The sequence below is a fragment of the Pleuronectes platessa genome, chromosome 21, assembly GCF_947347685.1.
Source record: "Pleuronectes platessa chromosome 21, fPlePla1.1, whole genome shotgun sequence".
NCBI classification, from domain to species: Eukaryota; Metazoa; Chordata; class Actinopteri; order Pleuronectiformes; family Pleuronectidae; genus Pleuronectes; species Pleuronectes platessa.
The window spans coordinates 12,906,927-12,934,737 of record NC_070646.1 but is presented as its reverse complement, the minus strand read 5'-3'; the positions used below and the strand labels follow the sequence as shown (position 1 = coordinate 12,934,737).

The 27,811-nt window shown below is 42.2% G+C and overlaps 2 protein-coding genes across 3 annotated transcripts; one reads left to right on the top strand and one right to left on the bottom strand.

The window, feature by feature from the left end:
* Window positions 1–76: 76 nt before the first annotated feature.
* Window positions 77–14,904, top strand: sh3bp1 (SH3-domain binding protein 1). The gene is made up of 19 exons (XM_053414399.1): window positions 77–213; window positions 367–682; window positions 4,106–4,148; window positions 4,522–4,626; window positions 4,724–4,800; window positions 5,264–5,375; window positions 5,654–5,730; window positions 5,933–6,020; window positions 6,116–6,184; window positions 6,334–6,424; window positions 6,526–6,662; window positions 7,325–7,436; window positions 7,792–7,873; window positions 7,959–8,039; window positions 8,979–9,092; window positions 9,631–9,728; window positions 10,364–10,532; window positions 10,674–10,993; window positions 12,888–14,904. Exons 2-19 carry the CDS (start codon window positions 633–635, stop codon window positions 13,163–13,165), a joined length of 2,103 nt encoding a protein of 700 aa, XP_053270374.1. The 5' UTR covers window positions 77–213; window positions 367–632; the 3' UTR covers window positions 13,166–14,904.
* On the bottom strand, window positions 13,715–26,179 carry cdc42ep1a (CDC42 effector protein (Rho GTPase binding) 1a). Of its 2 annotated transcripts, XM_053414400.1 has the most exons (4): window positions 26,047–26,179; window positions 21,131–21,219; window positions 17,969–18,903; window positions 13,715–15,466 (listed from the first exon to the last, which is right to left on the bottom strand). In XM_053414400.1, the coding sequence occupies exons 3-4, from the start codon at window positions 18,438–18,440 to the stop codon at window positions 14,733–14,735; spliced, it is 1,206 nt and encodes a 401-aa protein (XP_053270375.1). In that variant the 5' UTR covers window positions 18,441–18,903; window positions 21,131–21,219; window positions 26,047–26,179; the 3' UTR covers window positions 13,715–14,732. The 2 variants fall into 2 exon arrangements, with proteins under 2 accessions (XP_053270375.1, XP_053270376.1); XM_053414401.1 differs by lacking the exon at window positions 21,131–21,219 and having other exon boundaries at window positions 26,047–26,157.
* Between the last annotated feature and the right edge of the window lie 1,632 nt (window positions 26,180–27,811).

The following is a 27,811-nucleotide window of genomic DNA, read 5'->3' as shown; positions in this document are numbered from 1 at the left end:
TCAAGGCCTGACTTTAGCCCATATTCAACTTAAACAACATTTTAAATTGCACTGATTTAAAAATAGATAATATCAGAGTCAGCAGCGGTGACCGTTTCCTCTTTTTTTTGGGTGCTTTTTCAAATATCTTTACCTCTGTCGCACACACTGCTATCCTTTACAGAAGCACTAACTAACCGCAGGCTGCCCGGAGGATATTTAAAAATGAGATTCGTAAGTAGTAAATTCTTTCACTTGTTTGGTAAACAGTCTAAAAGCCATTATATCTCCATTGTGTAATGTCCGAGTTAACACCATATCTGTGCAGATTGTTGATACATTGTGTGGCAGTCAAACCTTTCAAAAAATCTCTCTTCCCCCACACAGCTTCATCTGTGCAACTTCCTCATTCACCGACTTGTGTTAGCTCTTACTTAAGAGCACACCCCTGAAAACAAGAACGAAACCTGACGGCAATAACACGCATACACAAACACACCGAGGCAGAGAAGACCAGGCTGGTGTTGTACCTTCCTCACCTGATGAAGTAGCACGGCTGGGCCCTGCGTGGACGTGTAGTGGACACTTTGTGGGTACTGAGCAGGTCTCAGGCAGTGGTCGGGTAGAGAGGCTCGTCGGGTTCCGGTGCAGGCATGCTCCGACAGTCTCTGAGCATCCTGAAGCAGCTCAGCTCTGCACCAAGGTAAGAGGCAAGATCTGAAACTTCCTTTGAGTTTTAGAAAGTTGGTTTTCCCATACTCAAGGGCTTTCAACCAGAAACTCATATTTTCTATTCTGGGATATTATGTTAGTGTCGTGGTTTACACTTGACCTTGAGACTATAGTTGCAGTTAAAAGCAGGTGCTTTAAAGTGCCACTATAACTAGTGGGAGAAGAAATAAAACAAAGTTCCACTCTTAAATGAAAAGTGGAAATCTGACTCGCTAGATTATTATGAATGAACTTTCACAATCGTGCGGTAAAAGAGTTAGTCTGACTGACCGTGTAAAACTTAAATCTGCTCGCAACAGTTGTTTCAGTTCAGCAAAAATCTTTAGCTTTGAAGTTTGATAACGTGAAGTTATGTCAGTTTTCTTCAAGGATCTAAGTTTTAATCTAAGGACACGTCATTTGATGTCAAGCTTATTTATAAAACAAATACACCTTTGGAATTCAAAGGAAATAAAAACAAATACAAGGCAATGAAATTAATAAAATCAAAGAGATAAAATTGCAAGTCTTGAGTTCAACCTTGAGCATGTCAATGGGAGACAAACACTTAATGATACTAATAATCTTTCTGATGGAACAGCTTGACCAATCCTGAGTCAGTCTCAGTTGTCAATAAGATGATTCACCCCATAAAATGAATAATAAAACTTAATGTAAAATTAACATTTATCACATCAGTGTTGTAAGAAGTACATAAAAGGACAGAAATCCTATTTGAGAAATGTATCTGATGTGTAATTTGAGTCAAATTTCAATTTACACATCCAGCAAAGCTAGCACCAAGGAAGTTATGTCTTCACCCCTGGTTTTTGTTCCTTTTTAATTTGGTCCATGTCCCATCCACTAACATGCAAGAGTTTGGGTTTAAGAGCTAAACTGCAGCCAGACTCTTGGGGGCAATTGAAAATTTGTGGCTTCACCTTTGTGGAGTGGCCATGTTGTCCATCGGTATTTACAGTCTATGGTCTCGACCGAGTTGCTGGTCTGAGGGATCTAGGAGCTTCAACATATACTGGGGGGGGGGGGCGGTCTGGTCAATTAATACTCTAACACAAAAAAAAACATTTGTAATATTCTAAGTCTAAAAACCTTTAATGTGTCTTTCCTTTCCATCAAATCCAGAGCTAACTACCTGCCAGAGTCTGCTGGAGAAGCTTTTCTTTTCGGTGCTATACTGCTTTGAGGAAACGTTCAATTCTGCTTTGGTCTCCGTGTTCTCATTTTCACTCTTGCAAACACGGCGGTGGGAAGTGCGTCTAGCAGGAATGCTCCAGTGGCTGGTTCCTCTTGAAAGAGACACATGCTGATTTTTATGGGAAACCTCAGGCTCCTCCACGCATGAACACCACAGCGGTTCAGCAAATCTGAGGGGAGCCATTGTGAGACATTTCTGCAACAGGAAACGAAAATATGACTCAACGTAAATAGATTATTGCAATTTTTTTCGGTTTGTGTTATTTTTTCGTCACTGTTTTAATTTTTCCCTCTGTAGATCATCGAAAAACCTTGATCTTAGCCGTTCATCTCTGAGCACGTGTGTGTCTGTGCCTGGCTCACGAGTAGGTGTCAGTTTGATTCAGATATTTGGATGCCACAGGAGTCGAATACCTCGGGTCTTGAGAGTTTTGCATGACAGTGACTGACATTTGAAACGGAGTGGGTGACGAAATCTTACATGACACACTTGTCTGGTTTTCTCTTGGCGTGTGGGTGTGTGTCTAATATAAGACCTACAAACCCGTGCATCTGCAGCAGTGCAACATGCACTTCAGCTACAAACATCCCCCCCACCCAATTCTCACCTTACTGCATCTCGGTGACTTTTGGTGAGATAAAGACGTGTAGGGACATAACGCACAGTAGCACACGCATGCATTCTAAGTATCCACATCTAATGTACAGTATGTACATATAGGTAGCCATCAACGAAGAAGTCATCTGTAAAAACGCAGGTGTTTGTGGCTCTCGCAGGACTGTAATATACACGGCCAATCAGAAGTGAGCTTAAGGGCTGATGGGATGGCGTGGGAAGTATCTGTTACTGTTTTCTAAAAGTGTGGCCTGCTCTCTTTATCTTTTCCTGGATTTCCAACCCTAGCTTCAACTTCCCTTATAAAGCATACACTACATTTGGGATGTGATTGTAATCTATGTGGAGTGAAGCATTTCCAAAAGAATCAGAGGAACTGATGTGAGCCTCATGAATTCCTCCTCTTTGTGTTTTGAAATGTCAGATGTGAAGTTCCTTGGGGAAAATAAGAACGTACAGTACACACTCGAATGCGCTGCAGCTCATCTGACCTCTTTTCAAACGGGGCTGTGCTTCCTTTTCGATGCATCACGAACCAAAAGATGTTCTCAAAACAGCAGGGACACGTGTTGTGCTTCATCTGTGCTGATCTCCTCCCCCTCCTCTTCCCACGGCTGCATGCCACAGCGGAGGTGAAACAGGGTTGTGGTCTTAAACCGTCATTTCTGTCTCAGAGCTGGCGCTGCACTAAACCTCAACGACAACCCTCACACTCCGGTTTCAGCCTGTTGGCTTTTTGTTGTTTGTCAGACTGGCCGAAAAAAAGTTCTCCAACCCTGCCACTGTTGGCCAAATAATACTAGTTTGTATTTGCTGATTATTTCTTATAGGTCATAAGTTACTAATGTGAAGTTAGCATCAGCTTCTACTTAGCTCATATTAGCATAAAGACTCTGAGCAAGGGGATCTCAATGCACCTGGCCAGGAAATAGTCCAGGTCGCAGCTTAGTTCAGTAACCAGCTGCTGCCTGTGATGTCATAAGCACCGCTGTAGACTGTATATAAGATGTATATAAAGATGGATGACATGAGAGTGCAACAAAAGTGAACCCCAAGTGTCTCAATAGCCCCCTGGTGGCAGGCTGCAGTGTAGTTCAGCCTTCTCCATGGTAATAGATGGGACATGGACCAAACTAAAAAGTTAAACTGCACATCAAATAAATGTTTCTCAAATAGGTTTTCTGCTGTGCATGTTATTATCACACTGATGTATGTCCAAGTGGGAATTCTAATTGGTTATTTGATGATAAAAATGCTCTTATGATTGCGATTGGTCGAGCGTTTGTATCGAGGGGATTCACAACTGCTGGCACTAAATCCCCCTGTCACTACTGCACAGGCTCCAAATGTGCAAGATGGCAGTGTTGGTGGAAGGAAGAGGAGAAGGAATCACTTTTTAGCACTTTACACACATGCACTCTTTATAGATGAGATCAAATGAGAAAATAATCAGCAATCAATAAGACAACAACAGAATAACTCGATTTCTGTCAATTCTAAAACAAACACGATGAGTGTTGATATTGTTCATTTGGGCACTTGTTGTGTTTACATTCACTGACCAACACCCTGTCACATCATCAGGTCACAAGATGCCACTGAACTACTACACGCGGACCTGGTACTGGTGAGTAATACCAGCATCAATAACATATTAATAACAATACAATTATAGCTACTGCTTCGTCCGTGTGCTTGTTGGTACTCTTAAATAAATGACCTGTTCAATGAGCTTCAGAAGACGCTCAGTTAGAACACATCCTGAAAGCCGATTACTGCTCTCAAATAACTGTTTGTATCTGCACATTACAATAACAATACATTTATTTTCAGGCAGTTTTCTCACAACTTTTTGTACTTTTTAAAACAGCTTTATCTATGTCTCAATTCTCATTCCGTACAGGGTTGGATGTTGTCAGTAGTTTCGGGTGTAGTGTTAAAAAGAGAGGTACAAAAATTATAATTTGTGTGTTTGTGTGTGGCTGAATAATTGAATGAAGGTGGAGCAGCGGGTGGAACCAGCCAAAAAGGCGGCTCAGGTCGTTCACAAGAAGCTGCAGGGCTGCATGCAGAGTCAGTCCGGGCTGGACGCTGAGAAACGAATGGTACTCAGACACTTGGAGACTCACTACATCCACAGCATTACTGCAAACATATTTGATTGGTTGCTGACAGGTGTCACACCCGGTTCTCTCTCCGTAGAAAAAGCTCCCTCTGATGCTGCTGTCGGTCAGCATGGCAGAGAGCCTCAAGGACTTTGACGCAGAGTCCTCTATCAGGTGACAGCTTTGATCCTCTGCAGGTTATACATCCCTCCATCCATCCATCTATCCATACATCCATCCATACATCCATACATCCATACATCCACACATCCACACATCCACACATCCATACTCACGCTGTGCCTAAACTTTGGATCACCCAGCCTGTGTAGACCATCCGTTTACTGTGTATTGTTTATTTATAGTCATAGAGAGTTGACAGAGCAGTGAGATGAGCTAACATTCATTTCCTGTCTCTTGCTTTGTCTGATGATGCGTATCCGATGTCTTTTAGACGTGAGGAAGTCTCATGTGGGATCAGAATATTTAGTTTGCAGTTATTGTTGCAAGCGCTCTACAGTATGTGTTCGATGGTTTCTTTTCTAGAGGCAACGTTTAATGCAAATTTGTTTTCATGGTTTCACTGTAACAGAAGTTGAGAATGAGCTCTATTGGTGTGTCTGTGTGTGTGTGGCAGGAGGGTGTTGGAGATGTGCTGTTTCATGGAGAAGATGCTGGCCAGCATGTTGGCTGACTTTGAGATGAAACTGGAAAGAGAAGTCCTAGTGCCGCTCAACAAGCTCAGCGAGGTGAGACAGTGGCTGCCGAAGAGAAACGACCATTATACTTCTCATGAACCACTAAAAGCTTTTAACCAGGGCTGCACTGTGTCTAAAAATACTCTGTCCTTCACTCGCGACCATGTAAAACCTTGTACTACCTATATATCAAGTGCTCATTTCATGTGTTCTTTTCAAAGAGTTTGACTAGCTCATTGGTATTTTATAAAGCTCAGTCAACACTGAAAAGCCGTAAAATAATCCAAAAGTTTAATCTCAGCATTTTACCCTTGTTGGTTTCATTTTAGGATGATTTACCAGAGATTCTCAAGAACAAGAAGCACTTTGCAAAGCTCACTACAGACTGGAACAACGCAAAAAACAGGTGAGTGTCACCTTAATCAGTTTATATAGTCACATAATTGGGACTTCTCTTCCTTAAGGGGATAAAAAAGTCCCCATAACGTTAATTTTTTAAGGTGAAAATGTGTTTAGGTTAACTATGGTTAAGGTAAGAGTAAGTCTCCAGGACAGTCAATGTAATGTCCTCTGAAGCTGGAGACATGTTTGTGTGTGTTTGTGGCCAGGAGTGAGGCCAGCACCGGCGCCCAGGCAAAGCAGGAAGGGCTTAAGGAGGAAATGGAAGAAGCATGGAGGAAGTTGGAGAGCATCAAGGTAAGACTATCTCGTGTCCTTTTGAACGGGACTGAACCGCCGCCACTACCTCGGTGAAGTCAACAGTTTATTCTCTATGTTTTCTGTCTCTGCAGGACCAGTACTCTGCAGATCTGTACCACTTTGCGACTAAAGAAGACGACTACGCAAACTACTTCATTCGTGTGAGCTGCAGTAGTGATAGATCTAAATGAATTCTAAACTGGCAAACAAAATAAAATCTGCAGGTTTTGCAAAAACTATGCTTAAGGTTGTAGTGTTTACTCATGCAGCTTCTCATATGCACCACCTCTCTTTGTTTGTGCAATCGCAGCTTCTCGAACTGCAAGCAGAGTACCACAAACATTCACACGAGTTCCTGGACAAAAACATCAGCGAGCTCAAAGAGAATCACAGTCAAAATGGTGAACTTGTGTGTGTCCATCTGAGCATTTATTTCCTGCACTGTCAACGCAATATTTCTACATGTGTTCATTTCCTCTGTGTGCTGTGTCTGATTGTGCAGGGCCAGCGCTGGGCCTCTCCAATCAGAAAGTTTACGGGGAGCCTCTGCTGTCTCATCTGTCCAAAAGCGACAGAGAAATCGCAGTACCCATCGAGGAGTGTATTCACATGCTACTGAGAACGGGCATGGCAGAGGAGGTAGGACTGATGGGATGAAAGAGAAATCAGGCAGTGGCCTCAAACACTGGAGATGTTTTGGGGATTAAAGGAATGCTATGCTGGTTGTAAATTGTACTAATAAGATTCTCACGGAGTTCCACAAGGTTCTGTACTTGGGCCCATACTTTTAACCCTATGTATGCTTCCTTTATGCAATATCATCAGGGAGCACTACAAACATCTCAATTGTTACGCAGATGACACCCAGCTGTATTTATCTATGAAGCCAGATGAAGCCAATCAGGCCGCTCAACTTCTAAAGACATAAAAGCGTGGATAACCTGTACATTCTATTTTTAAATTCAGACAAAACAGATGCTGTAATGCTATAAACTTTTTTATCAAATTGTCTTAGCATCTCCGCTTCAGGAACTTGAAGGAAGTACTGATGCTAAGGCTAATCAATCAGTATATTTTACAGCAAATGTGATATTTTGTTTATTACTTTTGAAAACCACTGCTCTGATTTCGGTCACAGGTGATCTGTGCATCAGGTTTTAACTAAATCTTGGCTAGACCTGGTCATGGAATTTTACTTGCTTTACAACTTGGCAGGTTATTGGCCGCTCATCACTTGGGCCTTAACGCCATCTGTTGCTCTCCCATCTAATCACTCTAATTTTCCTCACTTGCCACTCTAGGGCCTGTTTCGTTTGGCGGCGGCAGCCTCAGTGGTGAAGAGGCTGAAGACTGGCCTGGAGCAAGGAAACGTGGATCACAGCGAGTTCACAATTGACCCTCACGCTGTGGCCGGTAAAGACAAGTCACGTGTGCTTCTTTGTCTGTTCAGCCAACGTGACTTTCACCGCTCATTTCACCGCTCATTTCACCGCTCATTTCACCGCTCATTTCACTGTTCCTCTTCTGTTCACTCAGGCCCTGTTATAACTTCCACAAATGTGAAATACATAATTTCCTGTGTACTGAAGAAGTTTTAGTTTTAGAGCAAACCATGTATTTTAACAAGCAGAGAGGGAATTCAGCTGGGCCTTGTGTTATTCTTTATCATTGTTTGTCCAACATTATTGAGTGACTCTGTATATATTACCTTGAACCTGATTGAACACTGCTGTGATTGTGGACTGTTTGTCTCTGAATCCGGTGACAGGAGCTTTGAAGTGTTACCTTCGAGAACTGCCCGAGCCCCTCTTGACCTTTGAACTCTACAATGACTGGTTCAAAGCAGCTGGGTGTGTGTAATATCTACACTCAAAATGTTTCTCATCCTACTGTGGTTTCCGGTTTGTGTCATGAATTTGATCTGTATCTTCATAGGGAAAAAGACTTGACAGAGAAACTGGAGCAGTTCAAAGTGTTGCTGAAGAAACTGCCACCTGAAAACTACAACAACCTCAGGTTTGTGCCCAATGTGCTCATGTTTTTTTCAAAACAAACGTCACTTTCTTTTCCATCTCAGGGGCAAAAAGATGCTCCTGGCTTTGGGGATCCCTCATGTAGCACTATCATTGGTGGAACTTTGTGTATAGTGCTACGTTTATTAGCAAATCTTGGCAGTTATGAAACTAACACACAAAATATAGATTGGATTGTGTGTCTCCACTTCCCCCTATTGTACAAAAATGAAAACAAAATATTCCAGATACAGGTCAACATGGTATATCATGTGGTTTTGACATTGTTATCATTATTTATAATATTATAACTTTTTTAACTTGACCATTTAGCCCACCATAGAGTGTATGGCCAACACCTTTCCACCTCCTCCTAGACAGAAATAAAGCTAAAATATATGAATGCCACCATCTTAGCCTGAATACTACTAAATGTGGATGGAGCAAGGTTCCACAAATACACATTGTGTCTCAGTGTCAGCTGTAAATCATGAAGTTTCACGCCGTTTTGTTTCTAACATCAAATAATTAATACAAAATAAGACTTTGAACATACATCAGTGTGATAAAAAGGACCTAAAAGGACAGAACCTTCTCTGAGAAAAAATGATTTGACGTGTATTGACGTGACTATTTTAGTTTGTTCAATGTCCCATTCACTAACATGGAGGAGGTGGGATTTATGACTTGTACTGCAAAAAGCCACCAGATGGCATTCAAGACAGTTTGACTTCACTTTTTGGAAGCTATCTAAAGTTAAAGGACCTTTTATTCAGCCGGGCTGATGTTGTGTTTTTGCAACATTTGTGTATCACAGTTCTCACCTGATAATCATCAAGTAAGCGCTTTTGTCACTACAGAGCGCTGACCTGACTGATCCCCCCTGAACTCCCATGTCTCCTTTCATCACCCGGTGTACTTTGTGTTTTCCTCTCTCTGTCAGGTATCTGGTCCAGTTTTTGTCTCTGTTGTCTGAGCAGGAGGCTGTGAACAAGATGACCCCCAGAAACATTGCCATCGTCCTGGGGCCCAACCTGCTCTGGCCCCGAGCTGAAGGGTACGTATGAAATAACTCATTATACTTTCTTTTACCGTTTTTACTGTTAACGTACTCCTCTCATTCATGTTCCCTGTTTTGCCTGTCCTTCCTCTTTCATAATCTTCAATTGAGCATCGGTGTCATGAACTAGAACTTCTGCTCACATGAGAGTTTTGGTTTTGCGATCAGAGTACAAGTTGACCGCTCTAAGAACAGATTTGAACACCCAAATGCGTCCTTAATACATCCTGAGATCTGATCACTCAGACCACATTCAGAGGGGTCTGGGACGAATGTGGCCAGGGCTTTTGCACTAGGTGTGCAAATGTGTCCTGGGCTACATATGAAACACCACCTACTCAGTCGACGGCCTCTTACTCACTACAGTGTCATAACGAATCGTATTTTTAGCATTGACACATTTAGATCAGATGTCTCAGGAAGGATGTTAATACCAGGTCTGTGATGTAATTGCTTTCTATGCAGAACAGTGACGATGTCGTATTCTTTCATTCTGACCTCTTGATGTTTCCTCTGCTTCTCTCTGTCTCTATAGTGAAGCTGCTCTCTTTGACATGGCGTCAGCTTCTTCAGTTCAGGTGGTCACAGTTATGGAGCCTCTTATTCAGTACAGCTCCAGCCTCTTCCCTGAAGGTATGTCAGGGTGGTTCTGCTTAACTTGAACTTATTTTTGCAGTTTGGGCTTTTAAAAATGTCTCTCAGTTATGATAAGGCAAATATAACAAAGACATCACAGCACTGACACTAAAACTAGGATACACTTGATTTTTTTCACTTTGTATAATGAAGTCAGGATCTTAAGATTATTAACTCAAATAAATAAATTACAATAAACCCCACAATGACCCGTGAGCCTTTAGGCCTCAGGTTAAGCACATTGGGACAATGCATAAAGAAAACAACAGTTCAGCAAGATTGAAATAAGATTAAAAATCATTCCTAAACTTTTTAGCGCTTGCTCTGACTGCAGTGCATCTGCTAAATCTACAGGCTACTATAACGACAGGCATTCATAATTCCTTATATTTTATGTGTGTTCTGTTCTTCTGTTTTGATGTGTTTGAAAACATAACAAAAATGCAGTAAATGAATACGTAATCATAATATACAATATCTGTGATTTGTAATCAGAGTTATTCTTATCAATGTCACTGTATTCTCACAACTCAGCAAACTCATCATCACCTGATTAACAGGATTTATTCTCTATAATGTTAAGCTGTCTATTTGATGTCGCAAAAACAATGTCCATGTCTTTTTTTGGTCAGCTGTATCCTTTGAGATCCCAGAACTCCCTGAGTTATCAGATGTGACCGTTCCTGCTCCTGTTGCCCCGTCTCTGGTCTCAGAAAAGGAGACGCTGAGCAGAGCAGTCTCCTCTTCCTCCAGTACCTCCTCCTGCTCGTCCTATCATCTCCCACTCTCCAAGGCAAACAGGTATCCTTGTGTCAGAACAGTATTCGCAGCTAAGCCTTAAATGATGAATGGTTTGACAATAAAATGACTGCCTTTTACTGTCACAGGCTGAAGGTAGGTTTATTTACTAACTAGACATGTTCATCCTTTTCTTTCCATCAGTACAACCTCTCAGGACAGTGGTGCCTTCTTCCAGATGAGAACTGGCTCTGTGAGTCGCAGTGGCTCCTCCACATGGGCCCGCCCTGCAGCTGCACCAACGGCACCAACCCATAAAAACACCACGTCCAGCGTCTTATCATCAATCGCTGCCGACCCCACTCTGGCCTCAAATACTTCCGCTGCGGGATCAACACCAAACGTGGGACAGAACAGGAGCCCCACCCAGAAGCAGTGCCCGGAACAAGGCCAGCTGGAGTCGATTTTGGAGGCACCTCTACACTCTCCAAGAGCATCGCTGAAGATCAGCTCCCCGTACAAACGTAAGTTAAAGTCCTGAGTCTAACATAATGTTCAAAGAGATAGAGCTGTGTATGAGATCTAAAGGATTTACTCAAATTTTATTGAAGTTGCACTGAAAAAAATTTGGAGTGACATTTACTTAACAAAAGCTCGGTAACAATTCTCACGCAGAAATTCGTTATAATTTTCACTTGGGAAATCCTCAAGCAAAGTTGACTTAATAAGACTTGGTAAATAAAGAATACTTAAGTAGCTTTTACTGGCTATTTGAACCTTTAGGTATAAAGTATACTCACATTTTGCCAGTAAATTGTACTTAAACTAAGAGTAGTAGTAGTTCTAGGGTTTTACTCTCCTTAAATACTTGAAGGGGTTGAGTAGATACCCTCAGAGTAAGAAAACAGTCACTCTGCGGACTTTTTCACGCAGTCCATTCTAAGAAATATGTTATCGAAACATCATCGTTGAGTAGCATTTCTCATAAGTAAACGACATGTGTCAAATTTTGGACTTCCCCTTTAAGTGGCCCAACACTTTTTTTCCCTAGAGCAGCAGCAGTCCCATCATTCATTGTTGTTTCAGACCGGCCTCATCGTTTATATCTCTTTCTATTGTGTAATGTCGGGTAGAGATTGTTCACTTCTACCATTTTCCTGTCACTCTGTGGTTTGTCGAGGGAGTGAAAATAAATTACCACTTGCCATAGCAACCAGGAAGTACATAGGAAACAGGAAGACTCAGACCACTGACCAAAATATCAACCCCTCGTGTCATGCGTCACTGTCATTAACTCAGAGCTGAGAAAAGGTTGAAAAACTTTCCCCTTTAAGTCGTTTCTTCCTGATGTGACGTTTGTCAGTCTACAAAACTGAGACCCTTTCTTTCTTACCCACTTTGCTGTTACCTTATATGGTGTCTCTTCCCCAGCCTAAATTAAATTGAACTGAAATGCAACACCATTTAGCAATCCGACAAATGTTGGATTTTCTTTTGTATAAACATTGATAATAATTTAAGAATATTATGCTGAGATATTTGGTGACAATTGTGTTTGAAATTGGGATAAAGTGAAATGATGAAGCTTTTAAACAGCTGACATTATGGTCACTTGTGATAATTGCGGGTAAGTCATGCTAAATTAACACAATAGAAATGTAAAGGAGAGACATAGTCACCAAATTATATCAGTTGCTCAGTAGGATCTTTGTAGGGTTAGCTAACTTTAGCTACAGTAGCATTCAGAAATTGTTTGTCTGTAAGACGATTATGTTGTTTCTTTAATTACAAATTATCACAGCTTTGCTTTAATTAAAAACATTTCATAATGCAGTTATGTGATGTGGTGTATAAGATTCACATTTTCACCATCAAAGGTACATTTAGTGGACAATGGAAGAAACATTAATCTCTGCTTTCTGAACAGAACCGTAAAGAAAGATGAACGACCTGTCAGCTTTCCAAAAGTGAAGCCAAACCATTTCAATCTCCACCTGGTGGCTGGCTACAGTATAGGTCATAAAACCAGCCTCATCCATGTAAGTGGATGGGAGATAGACCAAACTAAAAATTCACATCAAATACATTTTTCTCAATGACGATTTCTGTCATTTTAGGTATTTCTTATCACACTTAGTGTTAATTTTTCCCACTTAATTTGGTTTAATTAATGAACTAATGCTTTAAAAATGGGGCGACACATCATGATTAACAGCTGAGACTGACTTGCCATTGCTCCAGTGTGTGTATGGCAGCTGTGCAGACTGGCTCTAAAGCTCAAGATGGCAGCGTTCGTATACAGGATATCTTGGCTTCATTTCTGGATAGTGAGAGGAAGTGGAGACCATGTTTTATATACGGTCTAAGGACACAACCTGGTCAGTGTCTTCCTTATATTCCTGCTCTTATTTTCTACAGCGAGAAGATGCTTCGGCACGAACAAAGCTAGCGAGCAGGTGACGGTTCAGTTCTCCAAGCCGAAAGCCCCTGTGCCTCCCAAGCTACAGAGCCCTCCACCCCCAACCACAGTCCCAGCGAGGGTGGAGACTGGGACCAAGCCTACGCCCGCACCCCGAGTTCATGGAGCCAACCCGAAAAAGCCTCCACCGAAAAAGCCTGGACTCAAAGCCCCAAACTGCCCTCCACCTCTTCCTCCACCATCACTGGCGAAACAAGTTCCCTCTGTAGCACAGTGAAACACGTTCCTTTTTGTATCTTCACTTTTGTTCAACATGTTTATTCTGCTGTTCAGTGCCTTCCAGGAAGTATTTTTACGTTTAAGTGTTGCAGCTTAATTACTTTTTTTGGGTCTGTATTTCATAACCAGTACAATTTATTTATTTGTCTAATGATGTCCGATATTTCCCAGAATGCAATGTCATTTTGGTTGAAACAAAAAATACCCAAAGCAATAAATGAATCCACATCCAAAAAAAGACTGCTGGTTGTTTTTCTTATGTTTTTAGGTTGTAGTTTTCCATAAATCGACACAATCACAGTCTTCATGTACGCTGGCAAAATATTTTATGGACCTCAAGGCTGAATTGAGGTTTGACTGTTCACTTGTCTCCACCCAAAGTCTCTGTTTCACAGAAAGGACGACGGCTGTGGTCAGTTTCAACCGATTCCTGTGGCATCTGCAGCTTTTAGCTCTTTAACTTTAAATCTTTCAGGATTTCAACTCAGTAATGCATAAATGAAACATGTTATACATGAGAATACATGTAAATAAAAACATATTCAGCCTCATTAAAAACATGTTTATTGTGAAATTATATCATTGTATTATATCATTGGTACTGACTGCAGCATATGGATGTGAATTGCATTATGTGCTGCAGGTGCTCATACTGTAAGTACATAATTATAGGAGGTCAGTTGATATCATCATGTCAAGTTGTATAAAAGAATATATAAATGACAGTTCTTCTATAAAAATCAATACAGGAGTCGGACTTCATATTCATTTCATGATAAAAGGTGCACTGAGTAGCTATAGAAAAGGTTTGCAACATAAAATGAACATATATATATATATATATATGGTTGAGGCTTTAATTGCTTCTAGCAAACGCCGGTATTAACATATTCCATCAGTCCAAGAGCTGACAAGTTCCTGTGGTTTATCTTTTGTCTGACGCGGTTGATCCTGAGATTCCAGATCTCTCATGAGTTCTCTTCCCTTTTTTTTATTTCCTGGTGTTGTATTCCTGAGTGAAAAGCTGATTAGAGATTGTAGTGACGGCAAAGGGTTGTAGTAAGATTAAATCTATTCTTCTAATCCACACTTCCTCTCTGTCTTCTCATCAGAGAGATGGACTTGCATAGAGAATCTTTTTCCCTCTTGCGTGAGGACGTGTATTATCGCATGTATAAAGTGAATGACAGGTTTTATAGTGTTTCCTCCATGACGCCTCCACAACCTGAACCACATTCTCTGGTACATCCTCTCTTCTCACTCTTCTTTTTGGTTTCAGTCTTTTTGGAAAAACGCGGTCTCCCTTTCTGTGCTGACTTTGGAAACTTGCAGCCTTGAAAATACATTCAGCCACAGGTATCAAAATTGTACATCCTCGAAGAATAATGTTATAAAGGTAAAAGATGCAGTATGAAGGATACTGAATTCAGGTTGTTGTGTTCAGGGTTTTTCTGTCAACAGAGCCAGCCTCGTTGACCATTGCAACATTTTAGGTGATTGACTTGATTGGAATTGCAGAAGAATCAAATGTTTTACTTAAATGAAAAATCTACGATTAGCCGAGCTCAGACTTTGATTTCATCCTCGTCGTCCATGTAACTGTAAGACATTTTCTTCTTGTGCTGGCTCATGATCATCATCTCTGAGTCAGCAGCCTCCACCATGCTCTGTCCCTTTAAGTGGCTGACGCCATAATGGCGTGCAAGCATATCCGTAGCGCTCTGGAACCGCTCACTTTCCATCCCCGATCCCAACCTCACTTGTTCAGGAGACTCCATCACCACATCAGGCACTTTAACACAAAGACTGACTTCGTTCTCCTCCACTACAGTTTCCTCTTCCTCCCAGTCGGCCGCGTGCGGGCTCTTCCTTCCGCCACAGTCCTCCCTCAGCAGGGAGTCCACGTATGAGATAGTGGCCGAGTCCATCTCCGATCCCTCATTGGTCAGCCCGTACGCTGAGCCCGCCTCCTCTCGTTCCCAGGCGTGGCCTTGCTCGTCCAGGTGGCCGTCGATCAGGCCGAACACCTCGCTCATGAGGGAGGGGCCGAGGTCAAAAGTGAAGGTGTCCAGGGAGGTGAGGGAGGGGAGCGAGTCAGAGTAGGCGGTGCTGGTGCTTGTGGCGGGTTTGGCGAGAGAGGTCACAATGGTGGCAGAGCAGGTGGACAAGATGGCGTCGGTGGGGTCGGTCAGAGAGCCTCGGTGCATGTTGGGGGAGCAGGAGGTGGGGAGGGAGATGGAAGGCTGCTGACGCTCCGAGCGGGAGAGGCGAGGCAGAGTGACGAAGCCGGACTCCAGACCTGAGGGACACACAGACGTTGAAATGTGAAATCAAAGCTGAGGTTTTCTGTTTCCTGTACACAACATTTTGACAAACAAACTGTCTTGTCAGTGACAAAAACACAAGTTGTGGTTTTATGGTGTGAGGTTGTCGGCAAGAAAGCAACCAAGAATATTTCCCCATTATTGCACATTATTCTTTAACCATAACGAGTTACACAGAAAAGAAGCACTTTGTAGCTGCTGTTTTGAAAGTTGCTTTATAAATTAAGTTATTATTGTTATATTGAGTGGGATATCACCACAGACACTGTTAAAACATAAATTTTGGATTTTATGATTATTTCTCCTTCATGAATTGAATTAATTTTACAACTGGACATAAGAGACACTTGACTGAAAACAATACTAAACCATACATTCGAAAAAAATCTTTAAAAATGTTTCATGTAGTTCCTGTTTTCACTGTTTTTAATAAGATGCTTATATATTTACACTTGAATATAATATTACCTCTGTACACAAGTTTAAAGACGACGAAGATCTTTTGACGTTCAACATTAGCATACACCTCCAACAGGGGGCGGTGTAAACCCATCTGAGGACATGCTGACGATGAGAAATTGAGTTGTTCTACTCTTAGAAGCGTGAATCATCCGTCCAAACCTGCAAGATCACTTAACAAGTCACACGCTCCCACTCGTCTGCCTCCACGACCCAAACGGGTAAATTACCACAGCACATCTCAATGTCAGACGTACAGGCAAGTCCGAGAGTCTGGAGGGTTTCTGTTCCCGCCAAAGAAAACGACGTGTGATTTCACAGATTAACACATTTTAATCAGAGAATAAGACAGAAGTCAAGAGGGAAACCAGCTTCTAAACCTGGAGAATCTCCACTCATCCATGTGCCGGGATGGATAATTACTGGAAAGTAACGTAGTTTATGTAAAAAACAGCCCACACACGCTTACAACCACATTAAAACAAAGATAGGTTCAATAAGGGATTCTGTCATGTATTCTGAATATTGCTTGATCACCTTCAAATTCAATGTATAAGATTATAGCTAGTTTATTAAGTTCAGACAACTAGAATGTCACTTAGTAGGTGGTCCCCTAATGGAACCATATTTAAATTCACCAGATTATATCAGTTCCCTGAATATGCCAGATTTTTGTCATTAGGATCCAGGAATTGTTCTCTGAGAAATCAAGCGTCCTGTCTGGCAATGTTAGAGAATGAAAAATGAAATCCTAGAACTGCCTCCCGATCTGGATCATTAAATTAAAATCAAACGCAGATGAAAACAACCTCTTTGGCAGAGGTAAAATGTAACTGTATAATACATGGATCTCGTCATCCAACTCTGGAGCACATTTCTCAGAAATTCACACACACGCACACACACACGTTGTCATAGGTCATCGTCGGGGACTTAACATGGACTCACATTCATTTCCTGGATACTTGCCATAACCCTAAAAATAACCATTACATACCTAAACCTAACCTTTATTCTAAACCTTAAATAAATCCTCTTTTCACTCTGAAACACACACACTCACACAACCGCACACGGGGGAGGTCGGACTGCCTGAGCCGTGAGTGTGGTGTTAATGTGGGTTATTTAAACAGCCTCTCAGACAGCCTGTTGCCAGTTGTGTCTGGATCTCTGTGTGTTATCAGTACAAGCACAGCTGATTATGAGCCAAGGTGATTCATAAGGACATCTTGACCTGATCTGTCTCCAGAACTGATGGATGATCTTCCCAGAGGCTCCACAGGCAGTGGCCACTTCCCTGCAGTTACCAGTTTAACACTGACGCCAACTCATTTAACCTTTGACTATGTGGTTTTTTTCTTTAGCAATGTTCCTATTTAATTAAAAAAAAAACTTAAGATCATTTGGGGATTAGTCGATATACTTAATAGTTGAATCCAATCTGAAAGCTTCTTTCAACAATGTTAGGGGGCGAAATACATCAGAAAGCCAGAAATGATGTGGACCGGTTATTACATTACAAACTTGATCCATTGTTGACGTAAACATATCGATTAGAGCAGCTTAAAAGTCCCCCTCTAGTTAAAATCAAGTTTTTATGTAGACGTTAACATGTCTCCCTGGTCTCTTTATGTGATCAAAACATATTTTAAGGATAATCACAGGTCAGCACCATGGCTGAATATTTCCACCTTAACACTGCAGTAAATGAATGGCAGTTTAAAAAAAAAAAATGGATTCATAGAGCCAGGGTTTTGTGATGTCACAAACCTAAGAATCCAATCCTGTCAATTTGTGGGTGGGGTGAACAGGTGAGCTGTCCATATTAGCATATTCATAGATCCCAGTCACCAAACGAGGAAGGGAGGAGCAGAGCTTAAGGCCAGGTTAAGGCCACAAGAGGAATTTATTCAAAACAAACCTTTGGAAAATGTAATTTTGAGGAACAATGAAAGTTTAAGGGGGAATAATAAGCAACATGAATGGGACTTACAGAAAAAATCATTCACAAAACTCACCATAAGAGCTTTTCTTCTCCTCTGGCGTACTTTGGGAACTGGGGAACAGCACTTTGGTGGTGGGACTCCCATTAGACATATCCACATCCAGCCTGGGAAGGGAGATGGCGTTCTTGATGATGGGAGAAACGGGAGGAGGCGCCGGAGACAGGTCCTTGGAGGCCTCTCTGGGTCGGATGTCCGAGCCCCTCCGGATTTGACGGAGCGTCCTGGAGAAGAACGCACCTATCTTGTTGTCAGGGCTGGAGATGGAATCTGTGTCCCTGTTGTTACTGTTGGCTGATCCCCCGTGGTTGCTGAGGAAGGAGGTGTCCCCGAACACGTCGCCGCCACGGCCCACGTGCATGGTGTGGCGGAAGTCGCCCAGGGGAGGGCTGATCATTTCCACTGTGAGGTCACTTTTGAAGCGGCGCTTGCTGTGGGAGTGAGAGACCAGACCTTTCAGGCCCGACAGCTTTTCCTGAAGATTCATGGTGGCAAGAAGTAAATGGCTGACGAACCACGAAATGATTGGCTTTAATCCGACCGAGAGGCTGAACTTAACTCTCAGACTTATGCAACAATCCCTGACAGTTCAGTCCAAAGTACGGACCTGAAAAAAGAGCTCTGAAAGGGTATTCCAAGATCTTCAAAACCATGTAATTACTAAAGCTGGAAAGTTGAAGCCTGCAGCACGAAATAGTTCCCTCGAATATTATCTCTGTTTATCGTGTGCGAGCCAAACTCTGTTCCCCTCTTTGTAGCTTGTTGTTCTGCATAGCTGGCTGACTTAAACAAACATAAATTGAGGAGAACACTATGCAGTTGTGTTCCTGGAGACGGGCCAGTTGGAGAGTGGTCAGGTAGCCTGACTTGCTTTGGGCTCTGGTTCTGTCGACATCGGCTCAGAAATAGGTCCAGCTGCAAATGGTTGTGCGGTTGGACCTTGGAACCATCTATCAAGAGGAAAAACAGGGAGCAAAAAACATCTATCTTTAAAATGCAGACAGGGATGTATTTAATTTTGACAGATGTTGAGAGAAATGCGTTAAATTTGCAGTTTATTCCGTGGACATTGAGCTTCAGGGAGAGATCGCGCTGCTTTGCTTTTTCTGAATACTGTCAGTTGTAAAGTAACCTCACTGTGTTTTGGACAGATTGCTTTCTACAGGTTTTTAAAGATTCCAAAGGTCCGATGGTCTGGAACCGTCTAAATTTAGACCTTGGTCACTCTTCTGTGAAAACAAAAAAAAACAGGTCTGCTACTTATCCATGAAATAGGTGGACTTTAGGGGAATTCCTGCTTCCATTTTGTGCTGCTCTCTCTGGCGTGAAGGTCACACAGAATTCACTGTACATCTGACTAGAAAGACTGATCATGCTTTTGAAGGGCTGAGGTTTGTTTATAAACAGGCAAAGTATGCCTAGCGAGATAGGAAGAGATAATGAAAATCCGCTGATAACAAAACTACTGCTGCTACTTGTCAGGACCGCTAGACTGCCAGGGTATGGAGCCCCGAGACTGACGAACTGAGAGATCATACAGGTCGAAAATGTGAATTGAAAACATGAATCAATAATATTGGTAAAAAAAAATTGCTAATAATAGGAAAAGTAGGAACAAATATATAGTGAACTAATAAAATGTAACTTTTTTCATTTATCTTTCACTTCCACCACTTGGGGTTTTCTAGGTTTTAGTCATAGTGGAAGTTTTTATCAATGATCAATTTCCTATTTTCATGCTACATATCCCATTTTTTTCTTCCTTTGAGCAACTCTAGTAAAGCAGGTGATTTTAAAACAGCCATGTTCTTCATACTTTAGTGTTATTGTACATTTCTTTTCATTTATCTTTCACAACCTCAAGTTGTGGTTACACTTCTAAAAGTTCCCATTTTTTGGGTCATCTTGGAAATTGTATCATTGATCAACTTCCTATTTTCATGCTACATATCCCATTTTTATTTTTTTATTTGGGCAACAGGAGGGCTACGTGGCTAGCTTACCTGAAAAACCTAAATACAACGAATGTTTCCAGATAGCAACTTAACGAGAACTAACTTAGGTAAACATGCATCGCTGGAAGAGCCATATACTTCCCTCTGCTTTAGTGTTACTGTATAAACTCTTTTCTCTTCAAGCTCTTTATATATATATATTTATATGTATTCTGTTATAACACTGCTTTTTGTCAGTTTAGGAACTCCATAAATTGTGCTGAAGGCAGATGCTTTTTTCCCGCTGTTGTTCTTTGCCAGCAGAGTAATGGATATCCAACTCTAAAATATTTTGATAGCACAAAGCTGCCCCGACAAGGACCTCTGTTTCTCTTGAAAAGCTTTCCACTGCAGCAGCTAAAATGTCGACAGGCTTCCCACGCATTGCAAGGCCCCCGTCTGGCTTCATTAATGACCTGCTATGGCTCAGGTCTTGGGGATTGCGTCATGTCCAAGGCAGCCCCTCTAATTTAATGCTGACCGCGCTCCCAGGCCCTCCGCTCCACTTCCCTTGACTGGCCGTTTTAAGAGGGGCATCTGGGAGCGGCGTGCCACATACCAGCGCTGAGCAGGGCCATATCCAGGCTCACAAAGGGACACCAGGGGCCAGTATAACAAAGGTGTGATGTTGAATCTGAAATGCCGTGTGCCTGAGGGGAGCATGTGCACGTTCCCATGAACCACGCTGAAGTGACGGGACACCTCTCTAATGAAAACAAGTCCCCATGACCTTGTGCTCTTCTGAATAAGGGCAAATGTTTGTCTTTCTCAACCTCAGTCAAATTAATACGCCACAGTTTTACAGGAATATACACAGGGCCATTAATTACTGTGCTTACAGAAAGCTCTGGTTTTCTGTCTCTGTCTGTAATCCTGTTAAAGACCTTTGACCACAACTCAGAGGGGGTCGCTCCCTCGGACTCCTCTTATGTATCTGGACCCTCTGGGCAAAAACATATGCTCCTACCCGACTGAATTCTCCCTCCCTGCTCTCTGTCGTCCTTCTATTTTGCCCTTACTATTCTGATTTGTGAGTTGTCAGATAAACTGGCCTGAAGCACAACAAGAACAAAAGTACTCCAGCAGTTTGACAAGGTAATAGGTCTAACGCGATAATCCCGGGAGCAGCCTGACTCCCTGGGTCTGGAAATATCGGAAAAGCACGGGGGCAACTCAGACATACCCTGGATTATCTTCTAATCCTTCATCTCCTCCATTACCCCTGGTAGGGCACCTGTTTCTGGGTACGGCCTGGTCCTCTGGTTCTGATTACTGTCAGAGAGGAAACAAAGACACATTGAGTTTGAGGGAGGGCTGCGACAGTAAGTAATAGAGATAATTCTCGCAATATTATTGTTTTCAATAGTATTACAACAAAGCTTTAATATACAATATATAGATTTAATGGTTATATTAATGGTTTATTGGTAATGCATTGGGAAATCACAGTGAGGAGACAAAAACTTGATAAACAGAAACACATTTATAAAATGTGTTTCTGTTTATCAAGTTTTTGTCACTCTCTGCTTTAAACTTAAAAGAAATAACGTGACAATAATCGTGATATAATTATCAATGTCAACTCATATAAAAATGTAATCTTGATATATTTTTTTTCTCCCAGTCAACCAGCCCTTGTTTGAGGAAGGAAGAAGAGACATGAAAGATATTTTTACTTTCTTTGACATTGTGAGATAGAAATCAAATCAGTTATGTTTCTTGGACTGTTAAAATAATAATCTGGATCTTAATCTTAATCCGGAATTGATTTCCTTGGGGGTAAACTTCTTGTTGGGCCTTGGTGGGGATATGCACTCTGAGTGTCGTTCTTTTTAAATACATGACAATTTATAGAAAACTGTAACAATACTTAATTCTTTGCAGCTCTCAAAAGTGTAATTTTTAGACCCTGACGTGTCAGATACTGATTGTAGTCCAATCTCTTCTTTCAACAGTGCACTGGACAATAACACTGAAAACATGCAAAGGTGTGGAGAGACGACTCCGTGAAAACCTGCTTTCACTTCAACACCCACAAACCTTCCAGGGAAACAGGCCAGACTCAGTGAGTGTTGATGGAAAAAACTCTTTTCTGTTGCAGTTCGTGATGAAATGAATGAAAGAATCCCTGTATTAAATCATCAGGCTTAGTTCAGCTTTTAGCTCCAGTCAGGCTAAATCAAATATTTCCATGTCACTGTGTACAGTATTTTCTTGAGGGGGCTTCTCGGTAAGTGCCCACAACTTAATAGGAGCCGTGTGTGTTGTCTGGTGCATGTGTGTGTGTGTGTGTGTGTGTGTGTACGAACACATTCCTCAGCAGAGCATCAGTCGGTGGAGGCTTTCTCTCGATTGCGACCATCAAACATTTTTATTCTCAACCTCACAGCTGATTGAAACCACGTTTGGGTTTCAATCTCCTTTTTTCTCTTTCATTCTCTCTTCTCTCTTTCTTTCTCTCTGTGCCCTCTTGGGTTTATTTCCTCCTCAAAAAGTCTCCGTTTTCCTTCTTTCTTTTTCCATAAAATTACAATTACTTTTTGTCTTTGTTTCCTTTTCTCCTTCTCTTTCACTCTTTTTTCCCCTTCCCCATCTTCCCCTGTTTGTCTTATTTGCTTTCTTCTCCTTCCCTTTCATGTCTTTCCCTTGTTTCTCTTTGTGTGTCTTGACTGACTTAAGAGGGCTGAAACAGCTTGACTACAACAGCTGTTGGGCCCACACACAATCTCACCCACACACAGACACACACTTTCTCTGACACACACTCTAACCCACCCACCCACACACACACACACATACACACACACACACACACACACACACACACACACACACACTCACACCATCTACTTTTGACGACTTTAACTGAAAAGTGTTGACTCTGCTACAGTTTGTCTGGAGTACAATCAGCAGTGTACTTTGTGTTTTATCACAGGTCCTCCCCCTTCCCGCTCTCTCTCGCTCTCCTCTCGCGTCCTTCACTCACTAACCCCGCTAACCAGGTGAACAAACATACATGATAAGGCCGCATTTTTTCAGCTCCCCCTTTGATTTTCAATTACATTCCTATTTTCACTGTCCACGCTCAGGTCCGAACCCAAGCAAAACATGGCTACACTTCCCCCTTAGCCAAGAAAACATTTTCATGCTTCAACAAATATCCATACCCTCCGAGGATTCTCGGCTTCCTGTATCTGCTGGAACCGACGGTCCCAATTTGCGCTCTTTGTTGCTTCTTCCTTTCCAAATTTCTTCTCTGCGATCACACATTAACTTGATTCTTTTCTTCTCTTCTCCTCCTCGTCTCTGTTTATTTCTCAATTGCCATGGTACCGGAGAGCTGTTTGCACAAACTTTGAAACTGCTAAGTGATGAGAGCATAGAGAAGCACAGTAGCCTGACGGACACATTAGCATGGCTGATATGAGATCAGCAGATGCACTGGTTGTGTGTATATGTCAGCTGATAAGTAAGAAGAAATAACAGTATTTAAATGCTATATATATTCATTATTTGAGGTCACTTAAATATAGCATCAGTGACTTGTCCACCAGAGGGCACTGACAAATACATTTTGGTATTTTGATGGCTAAAATGATAACTGTCGCTAGCATATTTTACAAATAAAGCATTAATTAGTTTGTCTATTTTCTCATCACTCAGACATGAGACTTCACAGGTCATTTTACAACTGTCCAAATCATTTGTCATCCGTAAAAGTTGACATGTTAACAAGTTTCAGACAGCAGCCGATCAATCACCAAAAAAAACTATTCCTGGACAGCAGTTTAAAAAAATTATTACGGTTTATGGCTTTGTTCATTTTAAACTACATGAGTCCTTAAAAAGTTTGTTCACAGATTTCAAGATGGCGCTTGGTTTCCCTCCAAACAGCCAAAAGTCACAACATCGACCAGCTTGTTACATGACCTGCTGGTTGTTGACCAGCTATTGATCAGTCCAGTCTCTAACAGTATATTCCTTCACAGGGGGAGTTCTATCATGTTGTCAGGTGAAGGAGTTGTGGCCATTTGGGGATGACAGAGTGTGATCGATCGGTTTTCCCAACATCAGCATGTGTGGCCCCAAAACCCTGTGGTGTGAAAACAAATACAACAGCCGGATTCAGAGATCGCACCTCTGCAACTGACCCTTTGGCTGGTCGGTTGCGTCAATGACACCTAAAGGTCACAAAGGGTCCGCCTTGAAGGAATGTATAACTGAGGTTAAAAAAAAAGGGGGGGGGGAAAAGGAAAAAAAAGAAGACGACATTGAATATAGTGGAAAAACCACAGGGAATGTCTTCGCTCATTTTCCTAATCAAGTGCTTTGACATGTACTGTATCATTAGAGAAAATCATGCGAACGAACCATATTACACACATGTGTTAATCATCTGCTGCTGGCTGAGTCGAGTGCGAACAGAAGGCCGACATGGAAATATCAAAGCATCGACTCAAGAAGCACAGACCCTACGCCAACTCTGTCGAGGCCAACTGGGGGAATTACAGAGCTACCAGAATATGAAAAAGTCAAAAAATGTCACTAAGAAAGACTGGATCACCAGCTGTTGTTCATTGGATTATGTGTTATTATCACTCCCCGTCCGTACTAAAACCCCTGAAAACATATCTTGACCTTGGCATGCCCGTGTCGGTATAAACAGGGAAAACTCACACAGGAATTGTCATAGATTGCTTGAATAATAGCCTGTCTCCTGGGCATGTAAACAGTTGTATATTTGTAAAACATAGAATTTAACAGAACAACAGCTTATAGCTAAGATAACAGAGTCAGCAACACTTGCAATTGATTATCAATTTTGCATTCAAGGCTAATGCTGGTTGTTTACTTCTGGAAAGAGGACATAGGGATAGGAGCCTGGTGAATCAGTGAAGGCTACGTCCTGACTGAAAAGACCCAACCAGCAAGCGCATGTGAGTGTCTGTGACATCGCTTCCAAACATCTCAGTGTCTGCCTGTCTAGACTAAAACACAGCCCTGGAGTTTTAAAACTAAAACCAGTAGCGTTTCCAAACTTCTCCATTTTAATCAGCTCTGAAACTCTGGAGCAGAGTGGACTCCGGGCAGATTCTCAGTAGAGTTAGTGGACTTTAAACGAAAGCGTGGAAGTATCGATGTGTCCTGAGGCAGAATGGCATTTCATTGATCGATCCCTGCTGTGTGTGTTTGTTTATTGGCCGGGCTAACAAGTTCTTCTATCCATGCGTGTGTGTGTGTATGTGTGTGTGCGTGTGCGCATGTGCGTGAAGGTGGTATTTCAGTGGCCACCCTCATGGCTCACTGGCAGGTCGTTGGAGGTCAAAAGGCCGCCGGCCCCCAACTTGTAATGAGTCCAGCACCCTGCTCCCTGTTTGGCTCCGTAATTAAAACACTTCAAGACCACCAACTTTAACTTCATGTGTCACGTTCCACTGAATCAGGAGCACATCTCGGTCATGTCAATGACATTTATTAAAACTGATGCATTATGTCAAGCGTTACCAAAGTAATTACAAGGCGGAGTGATAAAAATCAAAGCGCTGCCAGCAGAGCTTATTCGGACCAGAGTTGCAGTTGGGGGGGGAAATAGTAATGATACGCTGCTGCCTCTGGAGCTGAATATAAATGTGTTGCATGAGCAGATTGGGTTTCATGTCTGGGATCTGAGAAAAGACCTACTCCATCCAGAACAATAAAATAGTGTCCGATAACAGCCCGGCTTCAGTAAACATTTTCACAAGTCCTAATGGTTTTGCCTTATCTGAAATTAAACAATATGTTTACTTACTCTGACGTATTCTACACTGCTAATAATTAATCCCCTATAATTATCACATCAACTTGCAATGCACGAGTTATTTTTATTGAACCTATTCACTCTACAAAGAATTTAAGACATCTAGACAATAACAAAAAAACACCTATATAAATGTTGTGCACGTGACAAAAGGATATTATAGGATGTGGGAAAAAGTTTCTACATGACGATCATAGACGATAAAAGCACAATAGAGTCCACATGAACGAGTAACTTATTATCACGGACTCGTTGTGTGTCTTTCAGAGCAACAATAAAAAAACAGTGATCGGACTCACCGCAGCCGAACAGGAAGCTCCGGGGTAATAAGGTTTCCAGTCGAAGAGGTGCAGGAGGCTCGCGGTGGTTTGGTCCGAGGGAGCCGGAGGTGCAGCCGGACTGCCCCGCTGCTGCGCCGGGTGTGAGGTGCGGCGCAGCGCGGAGGGGATGGGGAAAGGGGGCGGGGGTAGAGGAGCTGAGGGCAGGAGCCGTCAGAGGAGCAGCACGGCGGCTCCGGCGATCACACACGCTGCACCAGGGTCAGCACCTCCACTGGTTGTCTGTCTACTATCTGCCGACTGACTGGTTGACATTGTGTGAAGCAACGAGCAGACAAACTAAAAGAATGATGCGGCTCTTTTTGCAGCCAAAGCAGGGGGCGCTGGGACATGTAGAGGGGCTGGGGGGGGGGGGGGGGGTCCCCAAGTCAATGCTTCATTATGGGTTGAGCTGTCGCCTCATTGGTTCAGATTCAAATGATAAACGGGAGGCAGTTTTCCTCTAATATCCGTTTTATTTTTTTCCAGTGGCGGATCTAGGATTTGTATGAATTGGGGGGGCCTCACAGAACAATTTAAATTCACTCGGTATCTACCAGTATGCCGATGGAGGGGTGGGTGACGTGTTTGAGTCCACAAAACACTTTTGGAATTTCAGGGTGAAACAAATTTTCCCCAAAGCATAAATATCACTCTAATCTTATTGTCTTATAACTATAACATGAGTTTTCTCAATAATATTCTGCTGATACAATTGATAGATTGTTAAATATTATCAAGGGAGATGTTTTTTGTGTTTTCAGAACCTGTTTAAAAACTATTTGGATTGAACAGAAAAACATGACATCAGTTCCTTTTATGATGACTCCACTGAAGGAAACCACAGAATTAAGTCCAATGGAGTTGAGAATAGAATTCCTGCCATAATTAACTCAACAGCTCCACGAATGCAAAACTCCATTCAGCACTCAGAGGATAACAGTCGTCGGAGGTGTAGGCCCCATAAAGTGCACATGTCAACGGTCCCACGCTGACCTGTCCAAGAGGAAACGGAGCCTTATCAACAGGAACAGAAGCATCCTCACCCCGTCCTCAAAGGCTCACAGCAGGCCTCTCTGTCGTTAAAGCTCCGAGGTGGCCAGTTCGTCTGCCAGCGCTCGCCACACAGCCGATGACACCGCAGCCACATGCCACTTCGGAGTGAGCTACCACACTTCCCCGTTGCCCCCACACCCTTTGGTATCACACACACGTATTCAAAACACACACACGTATTCAAAACACACACACACACACACTAAAGTGCTCACATGAAGGCAGGCGGAAGTAAACACATTCACACATGAGCTGGAAAGCCGCTGCTGTTCACCGTTACAGACAACACCCTTCCTCATTTCACATAGGCTAAATTTATCATGTGTTTACATGTTCTTTAAAAGAGAGAAAATGTTTTGCGAGTAAATGTGCATCTGAAAAATCCAGTGACTTTTGTGAATTCCACAATGACGAAAACTTTGAATAAGGTTCCCTCTCAGTATTTTCACGATCGCAATAAAGAGCATAAACTTAGAGAAGCATTTGGTTTCTTGTATCTGATTGGTCCAGGGCACCTGCATACACTTGGTGTGACAACAGGTTTGCTGGTTAGCCAATCAGGATTCAGTATTTTTAAGAGCCATGCTTTCAGATAAATTCAGTTTGACTCATTTATCAGCTTTATCTTTAGAGCGTCAGGAGATTTGTAGCTTGTTTAGTTTTTAAAATACACACCTCTAGTCTGTATATA